Below are 26523 nucleotides of genomic sequence, written 5' to 3'. Positions count from 1 at the left end.
GGGAAAGAGGGGGAGAGAGAGAGAGGGAGAGAGAGAGAGAGAGAGAGAGAGAGAGAGAGAGAGAGAGAGAGAGAGAGAGAGAGAGAAAGTAATTGGAGTAATTTATACTTCGGGCTACAGTATTTACACGATCTCATTTACGTTTACGTTTAATATTAGCACATCACTATATGGATGATCAGCATAGCGAACGAATCAGTCAGCGAATCGCGTACAATGTGTGTAACATTCGGGGAAAGAAACATGTATCGTATACATTCGCGATCTGGGTTCAAGAGGCTTCTGAATCGCAAAGCAAGCACGCAAAGATGGGGCCAGAAAATTAGATGATAACAGAAATGATTTAGAAAATTCGAGGCTCTCGTGGCTCAGGTATTTGCTGTTAACATTGAATGAGGCTTCTAGATATCCATAGATTAAACTTGACCTCGTTTAGCCACAATTATTCAAACCCGATCTTTTTACTTATTTGGTATATATACAGGCAAAGGCCCATTAGGCAATACAAAAAAATAAGAAATTTCAATCTTAAATATTCCCACTAATTACACCCAAAACTGTCTAAGACTAATCACTATAACGAAAGAACACAAGCTCTGCTGCCCTCCTACACCCGAGTGTATACGATAAATAAATTCGCCGCAAGATTAGCATACAAGATGCTCCCGTATGCACAACGATATTATATTCTTCCCCCTCTGTCCAATGGCCACGCTGTGATGCATTTAATCAAGTTACAAATTGGTGCTAACGTGTATCGGCGAGGTATGCGAGAACTGGTGCTCCCAACTCTCGGTGGAAAGCATCATAGGGAACAGACGCAACCGGAAAGACACGGGAAGTAAATGGGAAGCAAAGAAATCGCGAGCGTTACAGTGGGCGCAAGCAAAATCGCACGTACATATCGCATTGGAAGCATCTTGAGGTTTACAGAATCGTAAGAGTGGCGAGCGTTTAGGAGGCCCGTTGGCCAACTGACACCCATTGTAATCTTTTTAGTGTTAGGTACTCGTTAATTTATTCTGTGTATATATATATAGAGACTGTATATTAAGGGCAAAGTATGCTTTAATCGTGAGAAACGGTGGCGCTAACGGACGGGCACTCGCGTTCTTCTCGTGAGGGGTTCTTTCGCTGGGGGAACAGTTTGCCATGAAGAGCGACGCGATGCATGTCTCTGCCATACGTTATCGGTCCTGTCGAAACAGCGCGATAAGCAAAACGTGCTTGATCATTTGTTAAGTGGTCGCTCAAGATCAATGGTGCATATACAGGGTGGCCTGTGTGCATCGATCCAAGTGAGTAGCCTGAGAACTATTAGTGATACTGATAAATGTTTGAAACAAAAAGGTTCAACTTTTTTTCGAAACATTTGATAGCACCTATAGAACGTATTCCCTTGAATCTTTTGAACAAGACACCCTGTATGCAACGCTTTTCCACTGCGTTTACCGTTCGATGGTAAGGAAGGAAACGGAGTTGACCCACGGAACCAGAGTGAACAGAGGGATTTTCCCGTATCGCGTCGTAATGGGTCTTCGCAACAGTTTCGCGAGCCACTGTACACTTGCTAGTATGTTTTTAAAGCAAGGATAGACGTTAAGGATACTTAAAGGAACTGGCTTTAGAGGTTTAAGGCACGATTCAATGATCCTTTTCTAACGCTGACGTCTTTAATTCACACGTTTCGTATCGCATTTTAAGCGAGCTCTCGATGCTAGGCACGTTCCGTCGTCTCGCGAGGAACCGTTAGCTTAAATAATGTATCGATTGTAATAATAGTAAGGATCGCTGAAGGTGAGATCGCTGGTTATCAAAGCTTGGACGGTGTCTCTTTATTCGCGTAACTTCGCTTGCAGCGCGTCGACAGTGCCCGTTGCACTTCGTCCAAGAGCAATAATGGCACTGTGTTTCTCGTGGATTCGTAGGCAGCTTGTGCGCGATCGTTATCCGTCGGAATCGATGCGTAACGATTGAGACCAAGCGGGTATTTTAGCAGTCTGCGCAATGTAACCTTAATTTTAAAAAGGAACAACACACGATTTTTACAGAGAGGGACTCGGCGCTACGATAAACGGCGAAGGGTTAAAGTCGAATTGAGAGGAAAAATAATTCGCGTGATTTCGATGATTTCACGTTGATCTGGTAGACGTAAATCGCCCATCTGCATGCTCTTATTCGGCGCATAGCTTGCGAGTGAAGCTACTATTTAAAATTTAACCGATCTTGAGAAAGGAGGGGATTTTCTGCACGCGAATTTCCCTCGGTGGGCAGCAATTTTGAGCATTAGAGGGAAGTCCTGAATTATGTGCGAGCGAGTTTTCACGACGGAGTGCGTGAGACTTTGCGCTGACACTCGCGCACACGGGCAGGAGAGAGGTTAGGAGAGAAGCTTTCTTTAGATGTGCACGCGTGCGTGATATATGTACGATGTACGCCAGCCGACGATCGATACTTTGTTAAATGTTGTTTCCGTTACGTTTACGTGGGGTTGTAATTCTATATAGGGGACTGAATCCGACTTATTATCGTTGAGGCGCGTCCGCGCGTTATTCCTTTTTTTTTTCTCTTTTTCTTTTCTATTCTAGCGTTAAAGTTATGAATTCTCCGTTGACGCAGGGTTCTCGTAGCGGCATCATTGAACGCGGATCACGATTTCTTCTCTCGCTGGGGTGCTGCAGTGGCTTCTCGGCAATGTTGCTTCTTCGTTGCACGTTGTACGCCCCTAATTGTGTTTCGATGAGAGCCAGAGAACAGTTGTAAACCGCATACGATGTAAACGTAAGATTTGTATAAACGCCACCATCTTGATTCGCCTGAATCTCTGCTCGTTTAATTTACCGAGGCAAACCCATCATCGATCATTCCTAATTAAGCGGTAAGATTGTGATAACATTCTTCTTTCAGCTCTCCTATTTTATTTTATTTTAAAATCATATTCGAACTGTGTTCTCCGGGAAAAAATGTTTATTATCATTGAACTAGACTCTAGAGGAACGTTTCTGAACTGTATCGTCGCGGGAAATACAGTTTCTTTTCTTATTGCACGCCATGTTAGTTATTTTATTATGTTTCGTCGCGTCTCTGGAGCTGCCGCTTGCACGCGCAAAAAATCTGATTTGGATATGTATCGCGGTAATCAGGACTGGGTTCGATCGGAACCTGTTTTCGGTCGGACGGGGCGAAAAATGAAAAGCAGAAAAGTAGACGGGTGAATGAACTTGATTCACGTTTTTCAGGCAACGTCAGCCGCGAGGTAAGGACTGCAAGCTTCACTTGACTTGGTGGAGTCGAAGAAGCAGGGATCGGCGGGCTTAAGCTATATTGATGGAGGGGGAAACACCTACAGGAGCGGTAGTAATGTGTGCGTGACTGACCAGGCGCAGTTCATGCACGTATAACCACCGCTCCTGTAGGTGTTTCCCCCTCCATCAGCGGTAGCTTAAGGGGGTAGACACGTCACGTGACCTGGCCGATTCGGCAGGTCGGTGTTACAGCATTTTTTTCTGCACAGAAATGGTAATACCGATAGATCGACGATTACCCGGTGAACGCGAGAGGGAGCTGTTTGCTATTTCTGTATTCTATTCTGAATAAGGAAAGAAATTCTCAGCTGTTACTTATAAAAATTTAAACGGAAAGTCGGCTGGTACTGTAAACGTAGAAAATTCATTGTACATTTTAATTACTTGAAATGTGCTTATGCTACAATATTCTACGTTAGCAGTAAGGAATTCTAAGTGAAAAGGGAAAATAGATGAGGGAATGTCCCCATGGGTGAGGTCTCATTCGAAAGAGGAAGGTTCAGTACAGCCCGCTCTGCTCATCGTTTGAGTCACAAAACTCTTTTAGTGACGTACAAATGCTTGGAATCTGCGAGTGAATTTCGCCCACTTTTTCTCTACTTTGGACACTCATATTATTACATATCAACACAATCTCTTTGAACCATGAGCAGAGCGGGCTGCATTCAACCTTCATCTTTCGAATGAGACCTCGCCCAGCCCAAAATTTCCTCATATATGGACAAACAACGTCAGCGCGCAAACCCATGTTTCGGGCCAGATTATGTCGGTATACAGAGCGCTGCATTACCCGTGTCTACCCCCTTAAGTAACAGTAACTTTCTGTTTCGGCCGAATTTCGGCCTAAACCTCGGTTTCTCTGTTATGCGTGGTATCTTGTGTGCTGTGCAACGTGTAAGGGTCAATCCATGAGATTTTAATATCATATTCATTATTACTTAGGTATATTACATATCGCCCCTCAAACTATACAATCACTTACTCTATAATACCTCTGTCTACGTGTACAACAAATTATAAAGAAAATAGATCCACGCTAATTTATTCAGCCTCCCATATCGTCTCCTTGTTCAAGTAACACCTAGCGACAGCAACGGCCCAGCACCCATCGCTACCGCGCACAAATCAGTGAAGCCACATATGGACTGCTGTGCTGCCATGGTGGGGACGCCCGATCACGTGTCCTCGCGTGTGTGTGTGGACTGTGGATCAACATCGCGCAGAGTGCTTCAGCTCTCCTTGAGGAGAGCACAGTATGAATTGGAACGGTCAAGCATCCGCGACGATGCGGCTCGTGGTGTTCTTGTTTCTGTGCGGCACGATTGCCGGCAGCAACGACACGCTCAACAACGTAATCCCGAGCGACGAGCTGCTGGGTCTAGGGAAGCACATACCCGTCACGAATAGGACCCTGCACGAGATCTTCGAGGATGCTGTTGAGGCTTATCTCGAGGAGGACTGGGACCGCTGCATTGAGGGCTTCAACACGGTAACGCATGGGTACGGCTGGAATTGAAATTACGCTCGGCAAGAGGAAGGTTGTGGGAGTCGTGGAAGAAAAACTAACCAATTCACTGTCTACGGGGACTGGAATTCCTCTGAGAACCGTCTCAACTGATTGAATCCCTCCAATTTTTATTATAACGAAACGGAATCATTAGGAAATAGCCTATTGCTTTTAGTCTTCTAATTCACGTTCGATGTAGAAGTCCCTTATGATATAGTAGCTGCAAGAGGCATAGCGAGATCGTAAAATCGGTGGAGCGTTAAAGTAAACATGTTTTCAGCGTCGACGTAAAGAAATGGACAAAAATACGAGAAGATAGGAACCCGAAATCGCAATCAAAACCGCTACATTATTCAACGCTTCCACTCAATGGTTTAATTTACGAGCTCGCTATATCTTTCCCACCTACCGCACTATTTATTCTTCCAGTATAACAGTGCCTCGTTCCAGGTACAACGTATACAAGCGCATGGTGGTAAACTGCAGGGAGAAGTGCCGAACGAAGGCCGCCGGATCGGCGCCGATTATGCCCGAGAATATTGAGGACCTCCACTTCTACGAGAAGAAAGTGAGGGAAACGTTGTGCCTGCTCATGTGCAATCAGGAGTACCGGGAGATCGCCGGATCGAAGGCCCTGAAAATGCTGCCGCGCGATACAGAGTACAAGCTGATCGATTATCGCCCTTACGAGTACCTGCACATTTGTTACTACCAGGTACATAACCGAGAATGTTTTCTTCTCTACGACCTCAGCGTCCACTGAAACGAGAGCAGAAACTCGTAATTCGATGGGGGGCCAGCCGTCGCAAGCGCTCCCGACGAATTCTAATGCGGCTGCTTACGCAACCGTAGCTTTGCCAGTCCCACGCCAGTAGCTTTTTAGTAAATAATGATGTTAACGGTCGGACTGGCTTGCCCGATCGTAAAACACGACCTACCTCGCTGACGAATCGATGCTGGAACATATTATACGCGACACTGTTTAAACATAGTCTTCCTGTGGAACTATGATACTGAGAGATTCTGCGTTTAGGAATAGATTGTCTTTGGGAGAAGTTGAGATTGTATAATTGGTCGTGACTTCGTTATATTATAGTGACCGTTGTTATTTAATCTCAACAGAGGCGGATTTAGGATTTTCGGGAGGGGGGGCGCAGGGGCGAATTCAAGATTTTCTTGAGGGGGAAGGGGGTGTAGGTCTGCGAAATAAACTAGGGACCTTTTCGATATTTTCCTGCTAAATTAAAAGGGTTTTTTAGTATCAATTTATCATATTTTCCCTTATATTGCTAAGTTAAAATTAGTATTTTGCAAATTAAAATAAGTATTTTTTCCCTTGAAAGGGAGGGGGGGGCGGACCCCTCTGAATCCGCCACTGGATCTCAATGGAGAATTGAAGAGTCCTTGTAGAAAACACTGTAAGTGTCACAATTAAAACAAAATGTTTTTGTCGGAAAATATTGTACGGTCCAATGGTAACGTACTATGGTGTGGAACAGTGATTCCCAACCTTTGGATCGCGAAGTGGTTTCTGGGTGCGCCACGGTTTTTTAAAAATATTATTAAGTTAGAATTATATTCTGAAATATCTATTTTTAATGTGTTTTCTGTACCTTGCCTTATAAGGGCGGTCTCAGGCTATTTGAATATTATAAAACGGGATCGCGACTCAGACAAGGTTGGGAAACACTGGTATAGATTTTGATTTTTCGCACTTACAGTGTTTTCTACGAGGAGTCTTTAATTATGAAGTCAGAGACGAGCCGAAGAATTACTTCTTATCAGATATGCCCGATAGTATTAATAGTCGTTGCATTTGTTCTGTTCCGAATATTTTAACACAGAGAAATCGTTACCAAGACGCAGCGAACACGCTGTTCACGTTCCTAGTTCGTCATCCAGATCACGCAGCTAGCATAGAGACGTTGAAACACTATCTGACGATGCCCGACGTGGAAGCAGAGAAGATCGTAAACCTAGAATCATCGCCTTACGTCAGCATCTACTTCAAAGGAGTGTCAGCTTACGAGAACGAAGACTACAAGGAAGCAGCGGGTCTGTTCGAGTCCTCCTTGAGATCGTACTTAGCATCGGAGGAGGAGTGCAGATTCTACTGCGAGGGCCCCTTTGACCAGGGCTGGCACCCGGAATTCACGTCCTCTGTCGCCAGTAAGTGAAACATGCAACGATTTGGCTCGAAGATAATTCTACGCGCCCCCTGTAAAGTATCACGGGAATTGGCTCTAAGCTTAATGTATAGTGCGCCCCCCCCCCCCAAGATGTAGCGACTAAAGGTAAACCCACTAAAGTGGTGTGCAATCATTGAACTATGGGGTCATCCTTAAATTACGTAAGGCTTTTTGAAGGATTTTGGATCGCGAATTTCTTACGTTTTCTTACAGGAAGGGGGGGGGGGGGTCAGGTAGCGCCTTACATATTTTTTAACCTAATTTTCAATAAATACAAATTCTATCATTATTGTTCCAAAACAGTGGTTTTAGTTTAAATTTCCCGAAACCGAGTTAAATGAATTATATAAGCCTTTAAAAGAATTTTAATAACTGAACAAATTAAGTGTAAAGAATATTACGTAAGGAGGGGGTTGGGATATCAAATCTTACAAATTCTTATACTGGGGAGGGAGGGGGAAAGAATTTGCCAAAATAACCCTTACGTAATTTAAGGACGGCCCCTATAGAATATCTGGAACGCGAACTGTAGATATGAGCCGGGCCGCCCTGTTGAAAAGAGATAGTTGTCGCATTGCGGATGATGCTGTTTCACTCTTACACACACCTATCTATACCTGCTTATACCTAAATTGACTGCAGATGTGCGATGGATGCTATTGAGGCTACAAGCCGCCAAATGTGTCCTTGGCTACTTGTTACAGGGCTGTACTTATTTGATTACATATACTTTCTTGTACTACTGATCTCAAACGACTAATTCTCAAAAAGTACACCGAAACGTCCCCGAGCGTTTGCCTTGCCACCGCAAATTCTCGGAGGCGTTAAAAATCCGATCCCTGCTGCTTTTACGCGTCGCTATATCTCGGGGGGGCACCACACTCGGAAGAATAGTCCCCGCCTCTACCAAACCCGAAGATAACCTTAAATCCTACTAGAAAACAATATTCAATGACTAAATAAAACCCTGTTCCTTTCAGACCACTTCGCGTACAGCTTGAAGTGCAAACGGATCTGCTTCGTGAATCTGCACAACGTGAACGGCAACTACCAAAAGGACATGTTCAAAAGCCACTACAACTACTTGCAATTCTCTTATTACAAGCGTAAGTGCGTTCCCACGACGGAGCTTTAAACGATCAGTTCTGCACGGCTATGCCTGAAAATTGTTATCGACATTGGTCCATTAGACCAGCAGCGAGGAACAGAGGGGAAAGGGACGAGGCTCATGTTGATAAATCACGTACACGAGGGTCGTCGCGTAGACACCGAGCGATAACGAGTTATCATAGAAATTGCGCGGCCTTGGCGACTGTCACGGCGAATTAGTCCGTACCTCCAACATACCGAGGCTCCTCGAGGAAGCTCTTACTCATCCCTCGAGGGAGGTTTAATTGGATCAATCTTGCCTAAGTAGTCCGGTTACATCGAGTCGCGCAGTTGCTCGCGAAATCATCTCCTCGCCCGATAAATGTTTTCGACGCTGACCTAATCTCGCCGAGGCAGTTCGCGTCCCAGGCCTATGAAGTATTCCTCCGAATTAGCGGGACAACGCGAATTGTCTGTTACGTCAGAACGGTGGATCACGTCAGACCCTCTTTTTACGCAGTGGGGAATTTGAAGGCAGCCTGCGCCGCCGTGGCCAGCTACTTGCTATTCGACCCCGTCGACGAGACGATGCTGGAGAATAAGAGATACTACGGCGCCCAGCCGAAGGTGGAGGAGGAGTACTTCACCCCGAGACAGGTGACCGCTCGAGCTCTTTAGCTACAGTCGCGAGAGTGATCCGCGGGAATGATGCGGGATCGACGTTGTATTCTTTTCCAGGAAGCGCTGGCCTACGTGAAGAGGCAGGAGTACGAGCTGAGCCTCTTGAAGTACATCTCCGACGAGTTCTCGGCGATCGACCGCAGGCTGGGGAGGATGAACAAGAAGAAGAGGAGGAAGGTGAAGAAAGAGGAGCTGGGAAAGGTAACGAGCGGGCAGTGAAGCTTAGAAAGAATCGTTGAGACTTGCATCCACGATGGTCCCTACAGTTATTCCATTTGATTTCTGTTTGGAGGATGCGCGCGTATAAATCTGTCGACCAGGTGCCGACTTTAACATACTTTCTAAAGTGTTAACACATTCCGCACGGCTAATGTCATAAGATACAAAACGACACTACCTGCCCTATACCTTCAGAAATGGCCGTGCGGAACGTGTTAAGGCGCGGGCGAACCTGATGATTTAGGAATAATTACCCTCTTGTCTTCCTTTCTGAATTGCTCTTCTTCTCTCTGTACCTTTTGTATGAAGCCAATAAAAAATATATACACACCATCCCGTTATTGCATAGTTGTTTCGTGCTTCCGCTTCGATTCTACGGTTCGATTAAACAGACTGCTGCTAGATTTCTCGCTGCGACGCCTGTTGAATGCAACCGAAAATGCACGCGTGCCGTTCTGGCGCGGCGGTGTAGGCGTCGATCATAATTCTATCCGATTCTAACTCCGCCTGAAGAATTTCTTAGATCTTTCCTACGTCTTCTTAGGGATAATATTGATCACCAATAAATTCGAGAGACTTGCTAAAACCGTTTCTTTCTTTACAGACACTGCATCCACCATCAGGTGACTCTCCATTTGCTAGCGCACAATTGTTGAGCAATATTTCCGCGATACGAGGCGAGAGATTAGAGATAAGGGACACAGAGCGACCCTGGGTCAAGGATAATGCCTACATAGTGGCAGAAGAGAAGCAACTCGGCGGAAAGAGTCGCTACGTAGCGGATGGATTCCTAAATTCCACAGAGTGTGAACGTTTGATGGAGCTCGCCTCGGTACTTCGCCGTTAAGTTATAATTTCCCACGCGAGGCTACAGTCTGCTTGACATTCTTTTTGTGTGAACCGATATAGATGACCGCGGTGGAGGGGGACGGATACAGCGAGTACAAAAGTCCACACTCGAAATACGAGCGATTCGAAGGACTTACTGTCGGAAGAGTCGCCTTGGTAGTTATTCCTTGACTTATCTGAACGATAGTGGATAGCACTATCGCGGAGCAACGCTGCTGTATATTCTACTCGACGGCACTGTTCGTGTTACAGATGGCTTACTTCGGGCAGATATCGCTAGGACGATTGGAACAGCTGCTGGAGAAGGCAAACGAGTCGCGCAGCCACGTGGAAAGGTATTTCGGGCTAGGTCGACCACTGTATTTCACCTACACCCATTTGGTCTGCCGTACGGCTCTACCTGGTAATTTTCACCTGATGCATCAGCGTGCTTCTGGTTCGTTTCGCAGCTGAAACCACGTTGCGTCGGCTCACTTGGTACGGCACGTGGGTAAACAAATCTGAATCAGTCATAAGACGTAGATCTAGTAGCACCTTTCTTCGGAACATCCCTTCAACTTGCTTCCTCTCGCTCGCTCTCTTCAATCTACAAGCAAAAGCAATTACAGCGCCTGCTCCATTACTGAAGGATCTTATTTTTATTAACTTTTAGATTCGCCGGTGAAGCGAGATGACCTCAGTCACCAGATCCACGCTGACAATTGTGTATCGAAGGGCGATGTTTGTCTACGCCAAAGTCCAGCTTACTTTTGGAGGGATTACTCGGCAATCCTCTATCTGAACGACGATTTCCAAGGCGGGCAATTCTTCTTCGCGAAGGATCGCGCGAATAGAGAGCTGGACAGCAAGGTTTCGCCGCGTTGCGGTCGCATGGTGGCCTTCTCCGCTGGTGGAGAGAATCTTCATGGTGTACGCGGTGTAATTCGTGGCAGAAGATGCGCCTTGGCTCTGTGGTTCACGCAGGATGAAAGGTACGCGGAGTACGAGTGGATCTTGGCCGAGGCGATCTTGAAAAGGATACGGTCGGTTGGATCTATCGAAGGGCAGGACGTCCCTGTACCTGTCAGGTAAATTACTGGAATATTTACTCTTAATTCTAGAAGTAATCGGGGACGTTGTTAAATTCATTTTTAAGTATTCTCTGGATGCTCAGGTACGAGGACATGCTTCTCCAATATGCCAACAGCGACGAGCTACTGAGACAGTTCCTGAGAAGCTCTTCATAAACCTTAAACAAGTTCTTCAGGCCACAGAAGTTACTTGGTACTTTACTACAAGTTACAGAAGCTTCTATAATAGGATAGCAAACAGAGTTAGGCATTATCTAGATCAGCGCCGTCCAACTTGGCTCTTGAGAGGCTGAAGCCGTCCCCACCATCGTCAGCCGTTGCCATGGCGCAAAGACGCGGCCGAGTCAGAGTAACAATGAACTTTGGCGTCGCGCATGGCGTCTGAGCTTCCTTGTCTGCGGAACTGTCACGGTCTCCTTTTTAGCGTCGCGAGGTTTCCTTGACGACAAATCACGCTGTTGGAAAGGAAGGTTGGAAGGGGAAGTAGGCGCGTGAGGGGCCCCTATGCTGGACAGCGCTGATCTAGATAAAACATTATTTAAATAACCGTTTATCCGTTATTCGATGCTTCGAATAACGGATAAACATAAGGTATATTTTACTCGATTTTATCTAGATATTATCTTCGTCCATCTCCGCTAGTAATCTAAATACAGAGTAATACATTTTTTTATCGTAGCGAATAATCGCGCCGCGGCAAACCAGGGACCTGAGAGATCCAAGATTCCTGTACTTAGTACAACATTTTCTCGTATTTTCTTTTTTATAGTTTCTTGTCGGTTTCCTCGACTCGCATAATAGCATATACAATATTCACCAGCGGTTAGTGCACGCGGGACGTCTACGGTCGCGGCAACTGAACAGAGCAACTGAACATTTTATTTATATAAAATATCCTAATCTTTATTAGAACATAGACATTACATGTCAACAGGTTTACATAACCATCCTATGTATTGTGTAACATGTATTATCGTAATTTTAATTTATTTTCCCTCGTCGTCGTATTTATACTATGTATAAGAGTTTAATACGTATAATATGCAATTGCATTGCGATCTCCTGCACCTTCGATGCATCGTCTCTCTCGCGTGAATTTCAAGCCCCGTACACACGACTGCCTTCGTTTCGTTAATTATGTACGCGTGTAATCACGGACACAAAATATGCGCGTGTTTCCTAACAATTCTCTGTGTTCGTGTGCTTGCGTGTGTGTCTCCGTTACACGTGTAGAATTTTCGTCGTTATTATTGCAATCGTACACACGTAAAAAGCGAATCGCATAAGTCCATCGCTACACTCACTGTTTACCGTACGTGTAGGAATCGAAAATGCACGATCAATCATCATTCTGTAATTCGTCGATAAAAATTCGCGCCCTTGATCTTCGTAGGATCAGTCAGGAAGAAAGATTGAACGCGCATCATTAGCATTATCGTTATGTTTCGTTACAAATGTTTATTACGAAATTATAGTGACATCTGCGTATCACAGGAGAGCTCAGTCGATTTATCCCCCCTCCCCCCCACCCCAGGAAACCACTCCATAGTACTCGTACCGCATATCCTCCCTCTTTTCTCGTTTAATTGTCTACCCCGCGACACCGTTCACCAAACGATCTGTAAACTGCGGATCGACGAGCCGTGGGCGAGGAAAAGAAGCGAACGCTCGGACGCGCGCAACGACGTGGTGGTGTAATCGCGTTAAAGTAACGCGCACGGACGTCGACGGCTCGATAGGATACGCTGCTGGCGTTGATGGCTCCAGCGAGCCAAGTCCCTTAATTAAATCGACATGGAGCGTCTTAGTGTCGTTCAGATGGCTCGTATTGCTCCGCGTAGACCTTCGCCTCGTCTCGCCAAGGGAAAGGGAATATCGTAAAATTCGTAAAACAGTGGCGGAACATCGCAGGAACGCTGAATGACAACAGTTTCTTAAAATGTAAATATGCATCGTACGCTTCGGTCGAATGTGATCGCTACAGAAATAAATCTCGTCCCGCTCGTCATCCCGCCTGCCGAGTTCCTACTGCACGCGCAAATTCAGTTGGCTGTGCAAGGTCGCAGAGTGCTCCCCCCCCACTACACCTCGGCCCTTTGTCCGTCAGAAACAGAGAAGTCGAGAAGGAAAACAGGTAGAAAGTACATACGAAAACAAACGTCACGATACACTGTGCAAGAGCGAGGGCCGTTCTTTGCGACTGAAAGCGCGGGGGGAGGGGGGGGGGAGGAGGAGTGGTCTTGAACGGCCACTAGAATTTGAGCGTGATGGCAGTTCACGGTCCTCCTGCGAATTGTTCGTACATTCAATTAATGATAAGCATAAATGCACTTTTAGAGCCAGGTAACAACCGAATACCTCGCAACAAGTACCGCAAGTACTCGTGTACAGATCGATATTGCAATTAAAAAGAGTTAGTTCGTTAACGATCGTTGTGAAAGAAGAAAACAATAAATCTCTCGTAAAATCTAGGAAAAGAAATGTCGTACATTTTTTTCTCAGAAGACCAGCAAAGAATTCGAAGGCGAACATCTTCGATACGAAATCAATACTCGCGATAATATCCTTGAAACAAACTGTATGCTTTTGAAGAAACGAAATAAGAAATCACAGGTCGAATCATGCACGAATATGTACGGTGCGCTGATCGAATTGTTGCCGATATCTACTAAACTGCGCGGAGGGAAGCATCGTGTGTGCTAGACTATCATATATATATATATATATACACACACACACATACGATTATATATATATAATGATCGCGTTTCGTTTTCAGACTTATTCTTAGAATTATTACTTCGTCTTATATACACATATACATGTACACGCGTGGTATGTACATGTAAGTCGAGAACGAAATGGCCTGCCTCTCTTCTAACGTTCGATTCTCGTTAAACGTGTTCCGTAGCAAAGAACCACTAAGGGAGGGAGATGGAGAGAGAGAGAGAGAGAGAGAGAGAGAGAGAGAGAGAGATGGAGAGAGAGAGAGAGAGAGAGAGAGAGAGAGAGAGAGAGAGAGAGACAGACAGTAAGAGAGAATTAACGTTATAGAATATATTCTCCCTTTGAGACGTTCAGAAGACTCGTGTGTTAATCGTCCAGAAGCTAGTAGACTTCTTTAAAAGCGGATCGAGTTTACTCGTTTACTCGCTAAGTTAAATGTAGAAGAAATACTGGATTACTTTAACGATCCTATAAACGACGAGGCGATCATCGTTCGGGGATCGGCCTGGGCGTGTTAGCTCGCAATCTTCGAGAAACTTTGCGAGTCGCGCGACTCTCGAAAGTCTCCTTCAGTTGTTACGACGAAAAGAATTTTGCAGCCGAGTGATCTCGTTATACCAACGATTCTCGTTAGAAAGCAGAACTACGCGCTGCATTTGCTTTGCAAAGCGCGTGCGCAGAGCTAGCCGCGTAAAAAAATTTCAACGAATTTTGTCAGAAAACGATACAAACTATCTGGCGTTGCAGTTTCCATTTTTCTGCCGTGATCAATCGTTAATGTTTGCGCATACGAAGAAACCGATCGGTACAGGACTCATTGAAAGGTTCACAAGCACTCAACCCCCTCGTGCAAAATATAAATGCTAATGTACATTAATTGGCGTTACAGATCCCTTACACTTTCCTCCTTCCTCTCTGCAAAATCCTTAACCATACGGGTACTAATGTAATAACTATATTAAAATAACACAAGATATAACAATAGATTAAGACGTTGTACTGTTTGATGGTTTCTTGTTCTTTTTTTTTTTTGCTGGAGAGTGCTTTCCCATCGTTTTTCTCTTTTTCCTTCTTTACGTAAAAAAATTCGTAACGTATTTTGATTATATAGACGCAATAATATGGCGAGCGAATAATCGTGGCGAAAAATATGCTGGACACCAAAGGCTCTATGCGAAAGGACCGCTCTATATTGCTTTCCTCGCTCTCTACTACCGACACGCTGTGTACAAACTTTACTAAAAATAGTACAATCTAATCGAGGACATATATAGAAAAATTGAAAAATATACAAGTTATAAAACACATCATAGAACGCCGTTCTCGCATCAGGTAGCGGCCGACTCGCGAAGTCCAACTAACGTTCTCGATACTCTCCGCGGGTCCAAGTTCCCCTCGCCTAGATCGCGCGCGCGTGTGTGTATATGTCTGCTGTCGCTGGCTCGTCGGGAAACGAGCGAACGGAATCTCATAATAGTATCCTGCTGCTTCTGAGATCGCGTGGCAGCGGCTCGCTTCTGTACAAGTGTAGTCGTCTACCGGACAATCGTCATTGCATCGCACGTGTTCTTTGGTATCCAACAGGCTTTCCCCACGCCGATTTCGTGTTCTGAACGGACATTAGTCGTGGTATGGGCAGTGAATGAACAAGCAGAGTACCAATATTAAATGGGCAGGCTCTCCCACTGAGGTGCCCATTCGGGAAGTCGTCAATCCACGTTTGATGGAGGCGCAGCGTATCTGCTTCTCGAATCGGAGTCCCCGTCGCATATGTACTTCCCTAAGAGCAATAAATGTGTAATCGTTTCAAAGGTTACTAAGCAGATTCGATTAAGTGAAGCCTAAAGCTGTATCACTTACCAGATACGAATCTGCGTTTTACTAGACTTAATCTATAGCCCGACCCCACGAGCTCGAATTCAACGCCGGACAACGTGGTCCCCTCGCAATTGAACTGAGTGAATATCGTCCCCTGGTTCCCCGGCCCGTGTGCGAGTTCCACGCGCGCCTTCAGAGAGCCCACCCCGTTGCCTTCGCTGTGCTGGGACAATTCCGTGAACTTCCACAGCACGCGATTCGTGTCGGGCAACCACTGAGCCTGGGGCTTGCTGTTCAGCGACTTGAAGCCTCCGTCAATGGGTGCCGCCACGTGGAGGTTCAATAGGGGGCTGGGAGAAGCCATGGCACGGCTGTTGTATTTGTAATCGATCTGGCGAACGAGCAGATCTCTTACTTAATAGTCACAGTGAAAGTTAAGCTAAGTGCGCGCTTAGGACAAGGTACCTTAAGATCAGTGTGAGTCGACTCGCACTTCCAATAAGCTACCAACTGGAAGGGGCAGGAGCCCGCGCCATCCTTGCACTTGATTTGATACTTGAGTATGTCAACGTTGAAGTAGGAGGCTGACGGATTCTGTTCAGCCTGCTTGCGTAACAGCGTAGTTAAGGCACTCATGTTGAATTCGAAGATTGTACTGTCGACGGTCGTCTGCGTCGCGTCCCTGTGCGTGATGAGAACTCGTTTAAAATTCCCTCCTCTGCTCTGCTCGGTATACAGGGTGTCTCAGAATTGAGGGACAATCCGGAGCATGTGATATCCTGATGCTAGAAGATAGCGTCGCTAACTTCATTTCTAGCCGTTCTACTGTGTGTGGGTTTGTATCTAACTAAGCTGTTTCGTCTTTAAACCTCGCGGGCCGGAAGCTGCACCGCTATTAACTGTTAATATCCGGAGAACGAAGCCTCGGATCCCAAAACGGTAAGGAACTTTTCCATGTCTTCTTGCATCATCTCGGTTCTGGGACACCCTGTATGTGCGCTATACTTACATGCTGACCAGCTGGTTATTAGGAAACAATTTCTCCAGTCTGTTGCTGTTCCTCACGCGAAACGCCAGTTTCGCGGGGCTCGGGTTATTCGCCAGCACGGCGACGATGCCAGCTGGGAACGACAACATCATGTCGCCGCTGAGCTTCACCTGGCACCGCGTTTCGTCGGTGCCTCTGAAATAAGAATGCACTATCTCGTGGAAGGCGACCGCAAGGGGTATGGTGTCCGCCAGTCCGATCGTAAGCGGAGACGGACCCCTGGAGGAGCCGACCCCCACGCCAGCTGTGCGGAATTCTAAGCTGGCCACGCTGTCGGCCCTCGATATCGTCGCTGGTGACATTCTGCCTCTTGGGGACGGACCTTCTCCTCTCCGTGTGGGCGGTCTGGGAATGACGATAGACCCTGTCGGAGTGGAAGATGCGGATTGCTTGGGAGGTAAAGCCGGCGTGATGTCTCCCACTTCCGAGAACAGATCTCCATCTGTGGAGGACAACGATACATGTAGGTGGACGCTCTAGCTACCTCGATGGCTCGGAATGCCCTGATCAGAGTTGGATATTGACTAAATAAAACATTATGTAAATAACGGATCACATTAAAGTTACTTTAACTTTAGATTATTTGACGATTAAAGATGACTTTGTTATTCGTCGAGCATTTCAACATCAGCGTCGCATACATTATTCAACTTTAACTGTAACTTTAATTTTAACTTTATTCGACGTCTAATAATTTTCTGAAGCCCCTCGATACTACATTGTAACATATTTGAAAATTATTTGTCGTCGAGTACAGTTAAAGTTACAGTTACAGTTAAAGTTGAAAAATTTATACGGCGCTGAGGTTGAAACGTTCGACGAATAAAAAAAATAACTTTATTCGTCGAATCAACGGGTCAAATTTATTCGACACATGCCGAATAATTTTCTTAATTTTTATTCCTCATTCGAAATTTCATTTAAATAAGAATTCTACCGATCTCTGGCCCTGACGATCGGTGCATCTGAGGTGCCTCTTCAGACTCACCGGGGAATCGCGAGTGAGTTTGTGTTGGTGGTGCGGATTGCGGCGGCTGTGGCTGTGGCGTCGGTGACGAAGACAGTGGCGGAGGGCTTTGCAGTGGCGCGTACGGGTGACTGCCAGTCGGCGTCGAGGCGCTCGATGGCGTACTGCTGGGATTGAACAAGTTTAGGCCAAGTAAATCTGAGCTTGGCTTACCTCCTAATTGCTGTGACACTGACTGAGACCTTTTCATGTGATGATCGGAATCGGTATTCGATCCTCTGCGTCCCTATTAACGGCGGAACGATTACATATTTAGAGGACCGACATAATCGCGAGTCGGAGGCGAGTGTATTTAGATGCAACGTACCGTCGGGGCAGGCGATAAGGACAGATTCTCCACCGTCGCCCTTAGCTCGTCCACGCTGGCGCTCATAGGTGCCCCACCATTGCTCAGAGGCTTTATTTCCACCCTGATCTTCCTCTCCCTCTCGTCCTCGGAATCGGTGTCCGAGCTAGAGTAGAATCCCTTCTCGTTCTCCCACGGATCTGCTTTTGGTCTGATACAGAAACCATCCTCGTCCACTTCCGGTGTCGGTGTCTCTGACTTCCTGCTGTCCTCCTTGTCCTCCCTGTTATGGAACGAGTAGAATTCAGAGGGATGCACTTGCATGTGTTCCAGCAGGCCCAGTGCATATTGTATACGCTACGCTACTTTGTCTTTCTTATGATACATAAACTCTTAGGGGATGCTTTTCTTTCTTTTACTATTAAGGTGCTCTTGTGCTTTAGGGGCTCTAAGGTGCTGATAGAAAACGAGAACTTGAAAAGTATACACGATCAGCTCCACAACCAAGCTTCTACTTAAACGATCTCTTGATTTCTGACATTGTTTTAAACCAGATCCCCGTCAGCTAATTGCACTGCTTGTATTCCTGGTCGTGGGGCTGATCTCGGGTGCACTAGATCTGCTGAATGTGTGTATACTGACAGGTCTGACTTTTCTTCTTTGTTGCTGCTAGTTTCCACTATATCCTTCTTCTTTTTCGCTTTCTTTTCCTTTCTCTTTTCTCTCCTGCTGCGAAGAAACCCTGTTGGTTGCGGACACATGGTATGTAAAAAATAAAAGCTGCTTTTAAATTGATACAAGAGATTCTTTAGAAATCATAGAGAACAATAATTGCTGACCAATCTCCTATTGAAACCGAGAGAAGCTAAGTATCTTTCATGGATACGCAGAGAAACGAATGAAGGAGCCAATTGAGATTTGTAAACCGTTCGAAGCATCAGAGAAATAAATGCTTCCTTGCATCGGAACGGTTCTTAAGTGCGCTTCGTTTGACTATGTCACATAGGAGACAAGTTTATTTTTTATCAAAGTATAAATGCCTTGGAAGATTCACTCTTACAAGTTTCAGAGTTAAACAAAAACAACTACGAACTAAGACTAACAAGCAAAAACTACGGTCGCTGTGTTTAACAGACTTGTATGGAAAGTTAATATAAGTATGGCTTACATTAGAAATTAATGGTAAACTTGTAATCTAGCGGTAGATGAAAGTCAATTTACTTTCCAAGTGTTCAAGGCGTAGCGCAACGTGATCAAATAACGTCCACGATGAGAAAAAGGAAAAATAATCGTCATTGGGTCAACAAATCAGCGGATGCATTCTTTATCAGAGCTTTCTAATCATGACAGTCTCTAATCATGCTGATATGAATTTCGGTGCCAATTGAATTATATGTATTGTCTGTACTGTGCTGTCTCTAGTAATTAATACTCTTAAGAAGTCATTTTACTTTTATCGGTCGAAAAATTGAGCTATTTTTAAAGATTTTTTTCTCGGCAACTGCAACACGTAATGAAATAAATCTTTTTGGAATTTATTAAGCTAGTCTTATATTATAGAAAAAGAATTTTTTATTTTGTTTTAAATGTTTTTTTATAGCGTCAATATGGCACCTCAAAGAGGGGATAGGTTCGTGGCGCAGGTGATTTCCATACTCAGGCTTATCTGAAACAAAAAATTCGAAAGATCCTTAATCTGTATGAGTGTCACTCTCATCCGTACTTCAATTAACAGTTTTTATCGAAAAATAATAAAATAACGTCGGTTTGAAAAAAAAGTATGACAAAGCACCCAAACGGATGCTGTCTCGGGTGTTTCCCGACAAAAATCTCGGTTATTTTTCCACAAAAATCGTTAATAATTGAGGTACGGGCGCTAGCGGCATTCATACAGATTAAGAATCTTCTGGAATCTTTTATATCAGATAAGCCTGACTGGGGAAATCATCTGCGCCACTGTTTTCTGCGGTGCCATACTTTGACCCTCTAAAAAATCATTTAAAACAAATTAAAAAAATTCTTTTTATACTTCTCTTATATAACATAAGAGTATCTTGATAAAAGGATTTATTTCGTTACATGTTGTACTTACCGAGAATAAGATCTTTAAGCGCAGCTCAATTTTTCGGCCGATCAAAGTAGAATGACTCGTTAAACGAGTAAAGTGGACGTGGGCTCTGCTCCCGGACCGAAATCCACATCAGCATTCTACAAAGACACTAAGATCGCTGCCACGCCTACATTAAATCAGACAATAACGATAGATGGGGAGTAACTAAGAAGAGAGTAGCGTAGGTAGCACGTTACATTAGCAGAAGTATAAGGGAACCCATTATACACCATCACCATCAACAATCCTATATAGATCTGAAAAAGTCCAGTCTCATCTTAAATTGTTTTTCTAACAATTACACGTCCTACGATTAACGTCATACACGATCTTCAAGACAGCATCGCGACACGAGGTCGCGCAATCTCGGTGTAATATACCTTCTATGAATCGTAGAGCACACGAGATACATGTTCTGCAAGCAAGGATGATACCATCGGCATGCACAGTACGAACAAGGTAGAATTCACGACGACCCCATGGTCCTTGAACTTTAAGTTCAGACCACCAGATTGCCTCCAGTATCGTTAAACATTCGACGAGTCGAAGAAAGAAGGAGAGAGAGAGAGAGAGAGAGAGAGAGAGAGAGAGAGAGAGAAATAAAACAGTCGCGATACAATGGGACACATTTACAGTAACTACTTCCAATAATAATACAGCTAGTAAATGAAAGGGTTGCTTGCAGAATCACATTACGCTATCACGGAGGATTGTCTGCACTTGGAAAATAAATACAAGTGAGCCATGCATTAAAGACTCATAAAAAAAAAAAATGGCTCACCTGAGGCCCCGTCAGTAGCCAACCCCACATTCGTATTTCAACATTATTCAAGTCCAACTCCCTTCATTTAACTGATTCTATGCGAATACGTGTTCGTTAAGAGCGCAGCGGAAAGTTTCAGAAATGATTTCGCGGCCGACGCGGGACCATTTGAACTTTAAATGCCACAAGCGCCTTGTAAAAAGGAGCGACTGATCTATCATCGGTAAGCGAAATTTCCGAAACTTTCCCAGATCTCGTTTTTCCTTAGGTCTAACACTTAATTGAACCGGTAACGTACTTCTCCGTTGCGTGAGCGTAAGATAAATAAATATGTAAAACTTTACAATGAGTCGTGTTGGTAGAAGAAACCCCCCCCCCTTGGTATATGTTTACATAAAAGATTGTTAGAAAAACAATTTATAAGTAAGAATTTGTAAGAAGTGTTAAGTTGCCTGTTAGATCACCATGTAGTCCTAAAGCTACGGCCTAGTGTCTAAGCAAGCTTGTCTCTGTGTTAATCAAACAGGAATGGAAAATATTTCTTAGCCAACGTTGAAGCGAAGAAATATTTTGTGTGCGCTTCAGAAGCTAAGGATAAATCAATGTTACATAAAGATTCGCTCTAATCGCGCGTGAATTAGCCTCAAGTCGATAAATCGTTTTGCGAATGCGATCCAGTGCATGTAACATTAATTCAGTGTGCTTAAATAATGTTAGTATACGTACACTGCTGATCTAAAAGAGTGCAGAGTGGAGGAACCACAATACGCGTTACCACTGTAAGTCATCAGATATTTTATTGAACCACATATCCTGTATGACCGTAAAAGATACCATATCAGAAGCGGTATGGTAATGTAATTGTCGCCAGATACCATGGAAAACAACCAATAGAGCAAGACAAAGATAAAGGTGCATAGAAGGAGTGTTGAATTAAAGGTGGCCATTCGAAATTTTGTAAGAATCATTCCCCTCTTAAAGCCGCTGAATACAATCCTTTCAATTACCGTGATTGAGGCCTATACCGATAAAGCTACTGAATAGTTCTGTTGTGATTGATTTCATTCGACGAGTACAAAAGAGAGACTTTACTGCGCGCGCGGTATTCATAAAATGACCACCAACTAGAAAGTCCTTAATATGTTATCAAACTTTAAAGTGTCTCTCAACTTTAACAGACACCGACATTCTCTTCTACATATGGTAGTTTGTATAAAGATATGGAAAAAAAAGTTACAGAAAGCTGTAGGAATTCACTAGTGATGTACCCTCACCTTAATCACTTTCAGCTAACTACCAAGAAAGAAGCAACATCTTCAAAAAAAATCTGTTGTACGTGTCTGTCTATGTGCGTGGTGTTTGTGTGTGTGTGTGTAGTCATACCACGTAACTGGTAATCTAAACAGTTACTCTAAAGTGTGTAATGGATATGGTAAGGGTACAGGTAATCACAATGTAAGCAGTTACATTTAGATCCTCTGAGAGGGTTCCTGGAGATGCTGGGAGGTGGAACAGCAGGAGGCAGGTTGTTCCCCTGAGGAGTTGCAGGTGCCGAACCAGACCCTGCTTGCTTCTGTTTGTCTGAAACAACACTCATTGCTCATATCTTTGAATAATCCGTGCCTCCAAATGGCCCTTTTTTCTTCATCTTGCTATTTTACGTATCACTTATAACTACGGCTGTTTTAATACAGTTCGCACTTTCAGTGGCACGAACAGCACTCCAGAGGGGCGTGAACTCTGTTTAAATTGCTAACAGATGCGGGGGTGTAATACGTGAATTACACACATGTGCAGTACTATTTCAATTTCAAAGTGTGCCGAGAACTCTAGCCAATAAGATATAAAGGATGATAATTTTTGTTCTCTCGCATCGTAGCCTTCTATATTCCTTTCCTTATTACAAAACGTCTGTTTAATTTCAACATTCATGATTTTGCGCAAACATAAGAGGAACGTACGAATGAAAACCCCCTGGAATACGTAATAATTATAATGTCATCCTCCACCTATTGTTAGATTATAACGCACAAGCATTGTAACACAACCACATAAGCATTAAGTCGATAAAATTGTTTTGCATATGCCTAGATTAATCAATCTGTGATCGAGTGCTAAAAATAAGTCGAATAAGTGTACATATGCGAATATGTGAAATGGTACTGCTGTGATAACCAAAAATCGCAAAATATATCTACTAAGACACAATGCTTCCAATCTGAAGATTTTTATGGTTTCCTTTAGTCACGACGCTACCTTTCTTTAACCATCTAAATTCATTGAACGTTTATAGATGAAAGTTTTGAGCGCATTTGATTTGCGCAGACAATTAACGCACTGTGCCAAAGTAGATAAAAACTATTGCAATTAAAAGAGAATAAAGTCTTGTAAATTCTGTTCAATTTTAAAAACGAAACCTACCCTGGGAGTTGGACATGAACAGGTTGAGTAGCGAGGTAGTACGGCGGGAAGCCTTGGTGGCTTGTACATGTGACAGTTCTCTGTCCCTTTCATTCAGTCTTTCGTTTTCTTTTTCTTGTACCCTCCCCTTTTCCTCATCCACCTGACAACTCTCCCCCTTTAATCCCTGATCTTTTTTTGAACTGTGAGTGTTACCAGCGACTCCTGTTTCTCCGTTGGCTCCCTTCGATGTTTCCTTAGGTGTTTCAACATTGCTGTCTGTTTGAGAATGACTGGTCATATCCGCCAGACCCGTCATCACTTCTTCGTATTCAATTGTACCTGGTTCATAGAAAGATCATACAGAAACAGTTAGGACTTCGGTTAGGACTGGTGCGTTGCGGGATCGATTGATTACCTGGCTTCTCGAACCCTGTATATTTGCTTTGAACGAATTGCTCTAGTAACTTGTCCACTGTCATGTCTAGGCACTGACGTTTGAAGTCAATATGGACCTGGCCAACTTGTTCGTGATTCGTTTGCAAAACATCTGCATAGATGTTTAAGAACTCCTTCATATGCTTTAGGTGTGTCTCCTCTACATCTTGGAACCGCTTCACAAATAAAAGAAAGGATTTGTTAATGCCGTGCCTATCTCCTAAGAGATTTCTATAATAGACGATTAAGATATAAGTACCCTGCACGCCTGAGTCATTTTGGTTTGAAAATCATTCCTTATCACCATATACTTCTCGACCAAAGTTTTATAGTCATCCTGCGACTTTTTAAACTTTATTTCCGCTTTCTCCAATTCTCTCTGACTGGCGTTATCCTTCCGCAATTTTTCCAATTCGAGACCTCTTTGCATGCGCATGTCTTTCGCTTTGTGCAAAGTTACTGTGATGCTTTGTATGCTTTGCACAACTTCCAGGGTGGATGATTCTTCCTCTTTTACCTGCGTATTATTATACTTGGTGTACTTGTTATAAACTACAGTTAAATCATGGAGCCAATTAATCAACTTGATAAGTATTATTTTTATATCTTTACAGAGACTACTGTCTGACAATGAGGAAACCTAGTGGGTGTGGGCGGATACTGATAAGGTATGAAATATTCAAAGTGATTCACAACACGATAATGATAAATAGCTGTAACAGCTGTGGCGAATAGAAAGTTATGCCTCGGAGAGCTATTAAAATCCCAGGGAATTGTGTTACGTACAGCTTTGTGTCTTTTGTGCAGCTCGTCTGCGTATTTCGATACATCTTTTATCAGTTCGGTGACCCTCTGGGCCATCTGCAAGTGCAAGCCCGCGAGTTTCTCTGCCGCGCCTCTCAGAGCCGCCCAAACAGGTGCGAACGTCCCTTGCGTGCTACTGCTGTTGCCAGCTTGCTTGGCCACCTTACTCAAGAGCTTGTAATTGTTTTCCTCTATGGCTGATCGTTCCTTTAGAAACTCAGCCAACTCCTTGCTCGCGACCACACCATGCTTCATGTTATGATATAACACGTCAAATCCATTATTCTTATCGCCCTTAAATTACAAGGAATACATTCGCAGAATAGTGAAAGAAACTCTCGGTTTTTAAATAATGCCAATGCCTATTGCTTTTATTTTTAACGCAAGTCGAAAACCAATAAGGTGCCTACACGTTAGAAATATTTTCATGCTACGGAGAGGAAAGAAGAACATTTGCAATTAGAATATTGCAACTGCGAGAGATATACTGAAACTCTACTTAAGACCACTTAGCCACTTAACACTTGAACCCTGATCATGCTGTAAACTCACGTACAGTAGGACACTTGAGCGACATCGGCACAATAAGCTGTCATTACATATTATTACTCTTGTCATCCTATTGTACATATTACTTGCCACTCGTGACCAGTGGCGGATTTAACAGGGGGGCCGATAAGCAGTTGCCACTTGGGCCCCTGCTCAGAAGGCCCACCCAGGGCCCCATCCTTAAAAAAATTATGATTTTATATAAAGTATATTTTTTTTTCTGTATTATTACACTGAGCTCGTTTTTAGTAAACTACCACTTTATTTTCCGGAAAAATGGGCCCCTCAAAACGTTTGCCACCTGGGCCTTTTTTCTTAAATCTGCCACTGCTCGTGACCCACCGCTTAGTTTTTATTGCACGTTAAATTAATAAAGAGCAATAAGCAAGCAGCTTTTAAAACTACAAGCAACATGCATGGATCTTAATTAAATTTAATTCAACGTTACGCGTTACATAAGACTTTAACAAAAAGAAAAAAAGACAATGTTGTATTAATAACGTTTCTGTCTCTCCCAGATGCTCAAACGATACACAAGCTTGGTCATATATCTCTTAAAGTATCAGCTTGCATCCTGTGCGCAGCAATCTCTGCTAGATAGAATTTTAAGGGAGGTGAAAGGAAGTAGTAGCTATCTAATCTACTCCGTGCCTCTGCCAGGAAGAACAATGTCATGTCTTCCAAAAAGTTCGTCAGATTGGAACCGCTGGAATCACATTGTCCTACGCGTTCCAATTAGCGTCCCATTGAAAGCTACTTAAAGCTCGCTCCTCCGTCAAACATTAGACCGATACATTATCTGAGTCTACTATCAACGCAGTCAGCTTTCACGCGGTCTTTGCTGCCACCAAAAGACCAATATATATTACTGTCCGAATCAATTACTGGTCCGATTCGGTTAAACCGAGGAGCGTAGCTCTGAACAAAGATTCCAAGGTTCCCCACCCACACAGTGTGCACATGTGAAACGTGCGAGCGAGTGCGCGTTCCTTCATGCCTGGGTGCATCTCTGCGGGTGAACGAGGCACGGCGACGAGGTGACAGGGAGAGGTGAACGCGCGTAACCTTGCGCTCGCGTCAAGAGCGAAGAAGGCAAGCGGTGGCTCGCGTAGCGCACGGAGGAACAGAGAGGAGCGACCATGATAAAGCGTAAGAGAGAGAGAGAGAGAGAGGAAGGAAAAGGGACTTCATTGAGGAGGAACGCGTCGATCCGCCAGAGAAACGCTACCGCGGCGTGGTGCGGAGGGACGGTCGCTGCGAATTCGTCGGGAGCCCCGTGCTGTCGAGGAGGATCGGAAAAAAACGGTGCAACACAATAGAGGCCTTTCGCAGCGTACATAACCTAAATCCTACGAGGATGACATCCGTTCGACAGAGGCTGCAGGACACTCACCCAAAAGTAGTCGGCGAAATCCACAGTCATGTTGAAACCGCGATCAGACCATCATAATTTATCTTCTGGTGTATCGGGCCGAACTGCACCGTTTAATAACGAGCCATTCACACACACATACCAACACACGCACGGGAGGGGGGAGGGGGGAACTATACACGACGCAGCCGTTCGAGCCGTACGACGGAGACGTAACTCGATTTAACGACGGAACCACCACGACGTAACGTTTTCGTGCACGGACGTTTCGA

General features: G+C 44.4%; 3 protein-coding genes across 28 annotated transcripts in view; 2 read left to right on the top strand and 1 right to left on the bottom strand.

The window, feature by feature from the left end:
- Positions 1-26523, top strand: part of Dop (microtubule-associated serine/threonine (MAST) protein kinase dop) — a 104692-nt gene that overhangs the window by 9444 nt on the left and 68725 nt on the right. For 10 of the 14 annotated variants that reach the window (XM_076812662.1, XM_076812659.1, XM_076812661.1 and 7 more), the window contains one exon: positions 52-2821. The exons of 1 other annotated variant lie outside the window; for it this stretch is intronic. The gene's annotated coding sequence lies outside the window, so the exon portion shown is untranslated. Of the gene's footprint in view, positions 1-25; positions 2822-26523 lie in introns of those variants that run through there. 3 more of the 14 variants (XM_076812656.1, XM_076812649.1, XM_076812657.1) reach the window with 3 other exon arrangements.
- On the top strand, positions 4446-12423 carry LOC143369157 (prolyl 3-hydroxylase 1). Of its 3 annotated transcripts, XM_076812734.1 has the most exons (11): positions 4446-4805; positions 5263-5527; positions 6657-6981; positions 7982-8107; positions 8611-8747; positions 8829-8972; positions 9595-9822; positions 9900-9995; positions 10092-10242; positions 10492-10906; positions 10993-12423. In XM_076812734.1, exons 1-11 carry the CDS (start codon positions 4561-4563, stop codon positions 11063-11065), a joined length of 2205 nt encoding a protein of 734 aa, XP_076668849.1. In that variant the 5' UTR covers positions 4446-4560; the 3' UTR covers positions 11066-12423. The 3 variants fall into 3 exon arrangements, with proteins under 3 accessions (XP_076668849.1, XP_076668852.1, XP_076668851.1); XM_076812737.1 differs by lacking the exon at positions 10993-12423 and having other exon boundaries at positions 4462-4805; positions 10092-10325; positions 10492-10632; XM_076812736.1 differs by lacking the exon at positions 10993-12423 and having other exon boundaries at positions 4463-4805; positions 10092-10316; positions 10492-10632.
- LOC143369152 (F-BAR domain only protein 2) lies at positions 14482-26511 on the bottom strand. 11 transcript variants are annotated; one of them, XM_076812703.1, is made up of 14 exons: positions 26273-26511; positions 24313-24624; positions 23786-24043; positions 23507-23702; positions 23110-23430; positions 22156-22269; positions 18458-18557; positions 17837-18098; positions 17706-17755; positions 17491-17633; positions 16464-16944; positions 15920-16136; positions 15497-15845; positions 14482-15416 (listed from the first exon to the last, which is right to left on the bottom strand). In XM_076812703.1, exons 1-14 carry the CDS (start codon positions 26300-26302, stop codon positions 15346-15348), a joined length of 2904 nt encoding a protein of 967 aa, XP_076668818.1. In that variant the 5' UTR covers positions 26303-26511; the 3' UTR covers positions 14482-15345. The 11 variants fall into 11 exon arrangements, with proteins under 11 accessions (XP_076668818.1, XP_076668819.1, XP_076668816.1 ...); XM_076812704.1 differs by having other exon boundaries at positions 17712-17755; XM_076812701.1 differs by adding an exon at positions 21415-21465 and having other exon boundaries at positions 17491-17755; positions 26273-26509.

This window comes from Andrena cerasifolii, chromosome 5, assembly GCF_050908995.1.
Source record: "Andrena cerasifolii isolate SP2316 chromosome 5, iyAndCera1_principal, whole genome shotgun sequence".
In the NCBI taxonomy this organism is placed as follows: domain Eukaryota; kingdom Metazoa; phylum Arthropoda; class Insecta; order Hymenoptera; family Andrenidae; genus Andrena; species Andrena cerasifolii.
This window is presented reverse-complemented; position numbering and strand designations above follow the sequence as displayed.

Coding starts and splice junctions, on each gene's coding strand:
- LOC143369157 (XM_076812734.1), top strand. CDS start 4,561: ATGAATTGGAACGGTCAAGCATCCGCGACGATGCGGCTCGTGGTGTTC. Junction 8,748..8,828: donor AGTACTTCACCCCGAGACAG/GTGACCGCTCGA, acceptor ATTCTTTTCCAG/GAAGCGCTGGCCTACGTGAA. Junction 9,823..9,899: donor GTTTGATGGAGCTCGCCTCG/GTACTTCGCCGT, acceptor GAACCGATATAG/ATGACCGCGGTGGAGGGGGA.
- LOC143369152 (XM_076812701.1), bottom strand. CDS start 26,302: ATGACTGTGGATTTCGCCGACTACTTTTGG. Junction 23,703..23,785: donor AAATGACTCAGGCGTGCAGG/GTACTTATATCT, acceptor TTATTTGTGAAG/CGGTTCCAAGATGTAGAGGA. Junction 21,466..22,155: donor CCCTCTCAGAGGATCTAAAT/GTAACTGCTTAC, acceptor GATGACTTACAG/TGGTAACGCGTATTGTGGTT.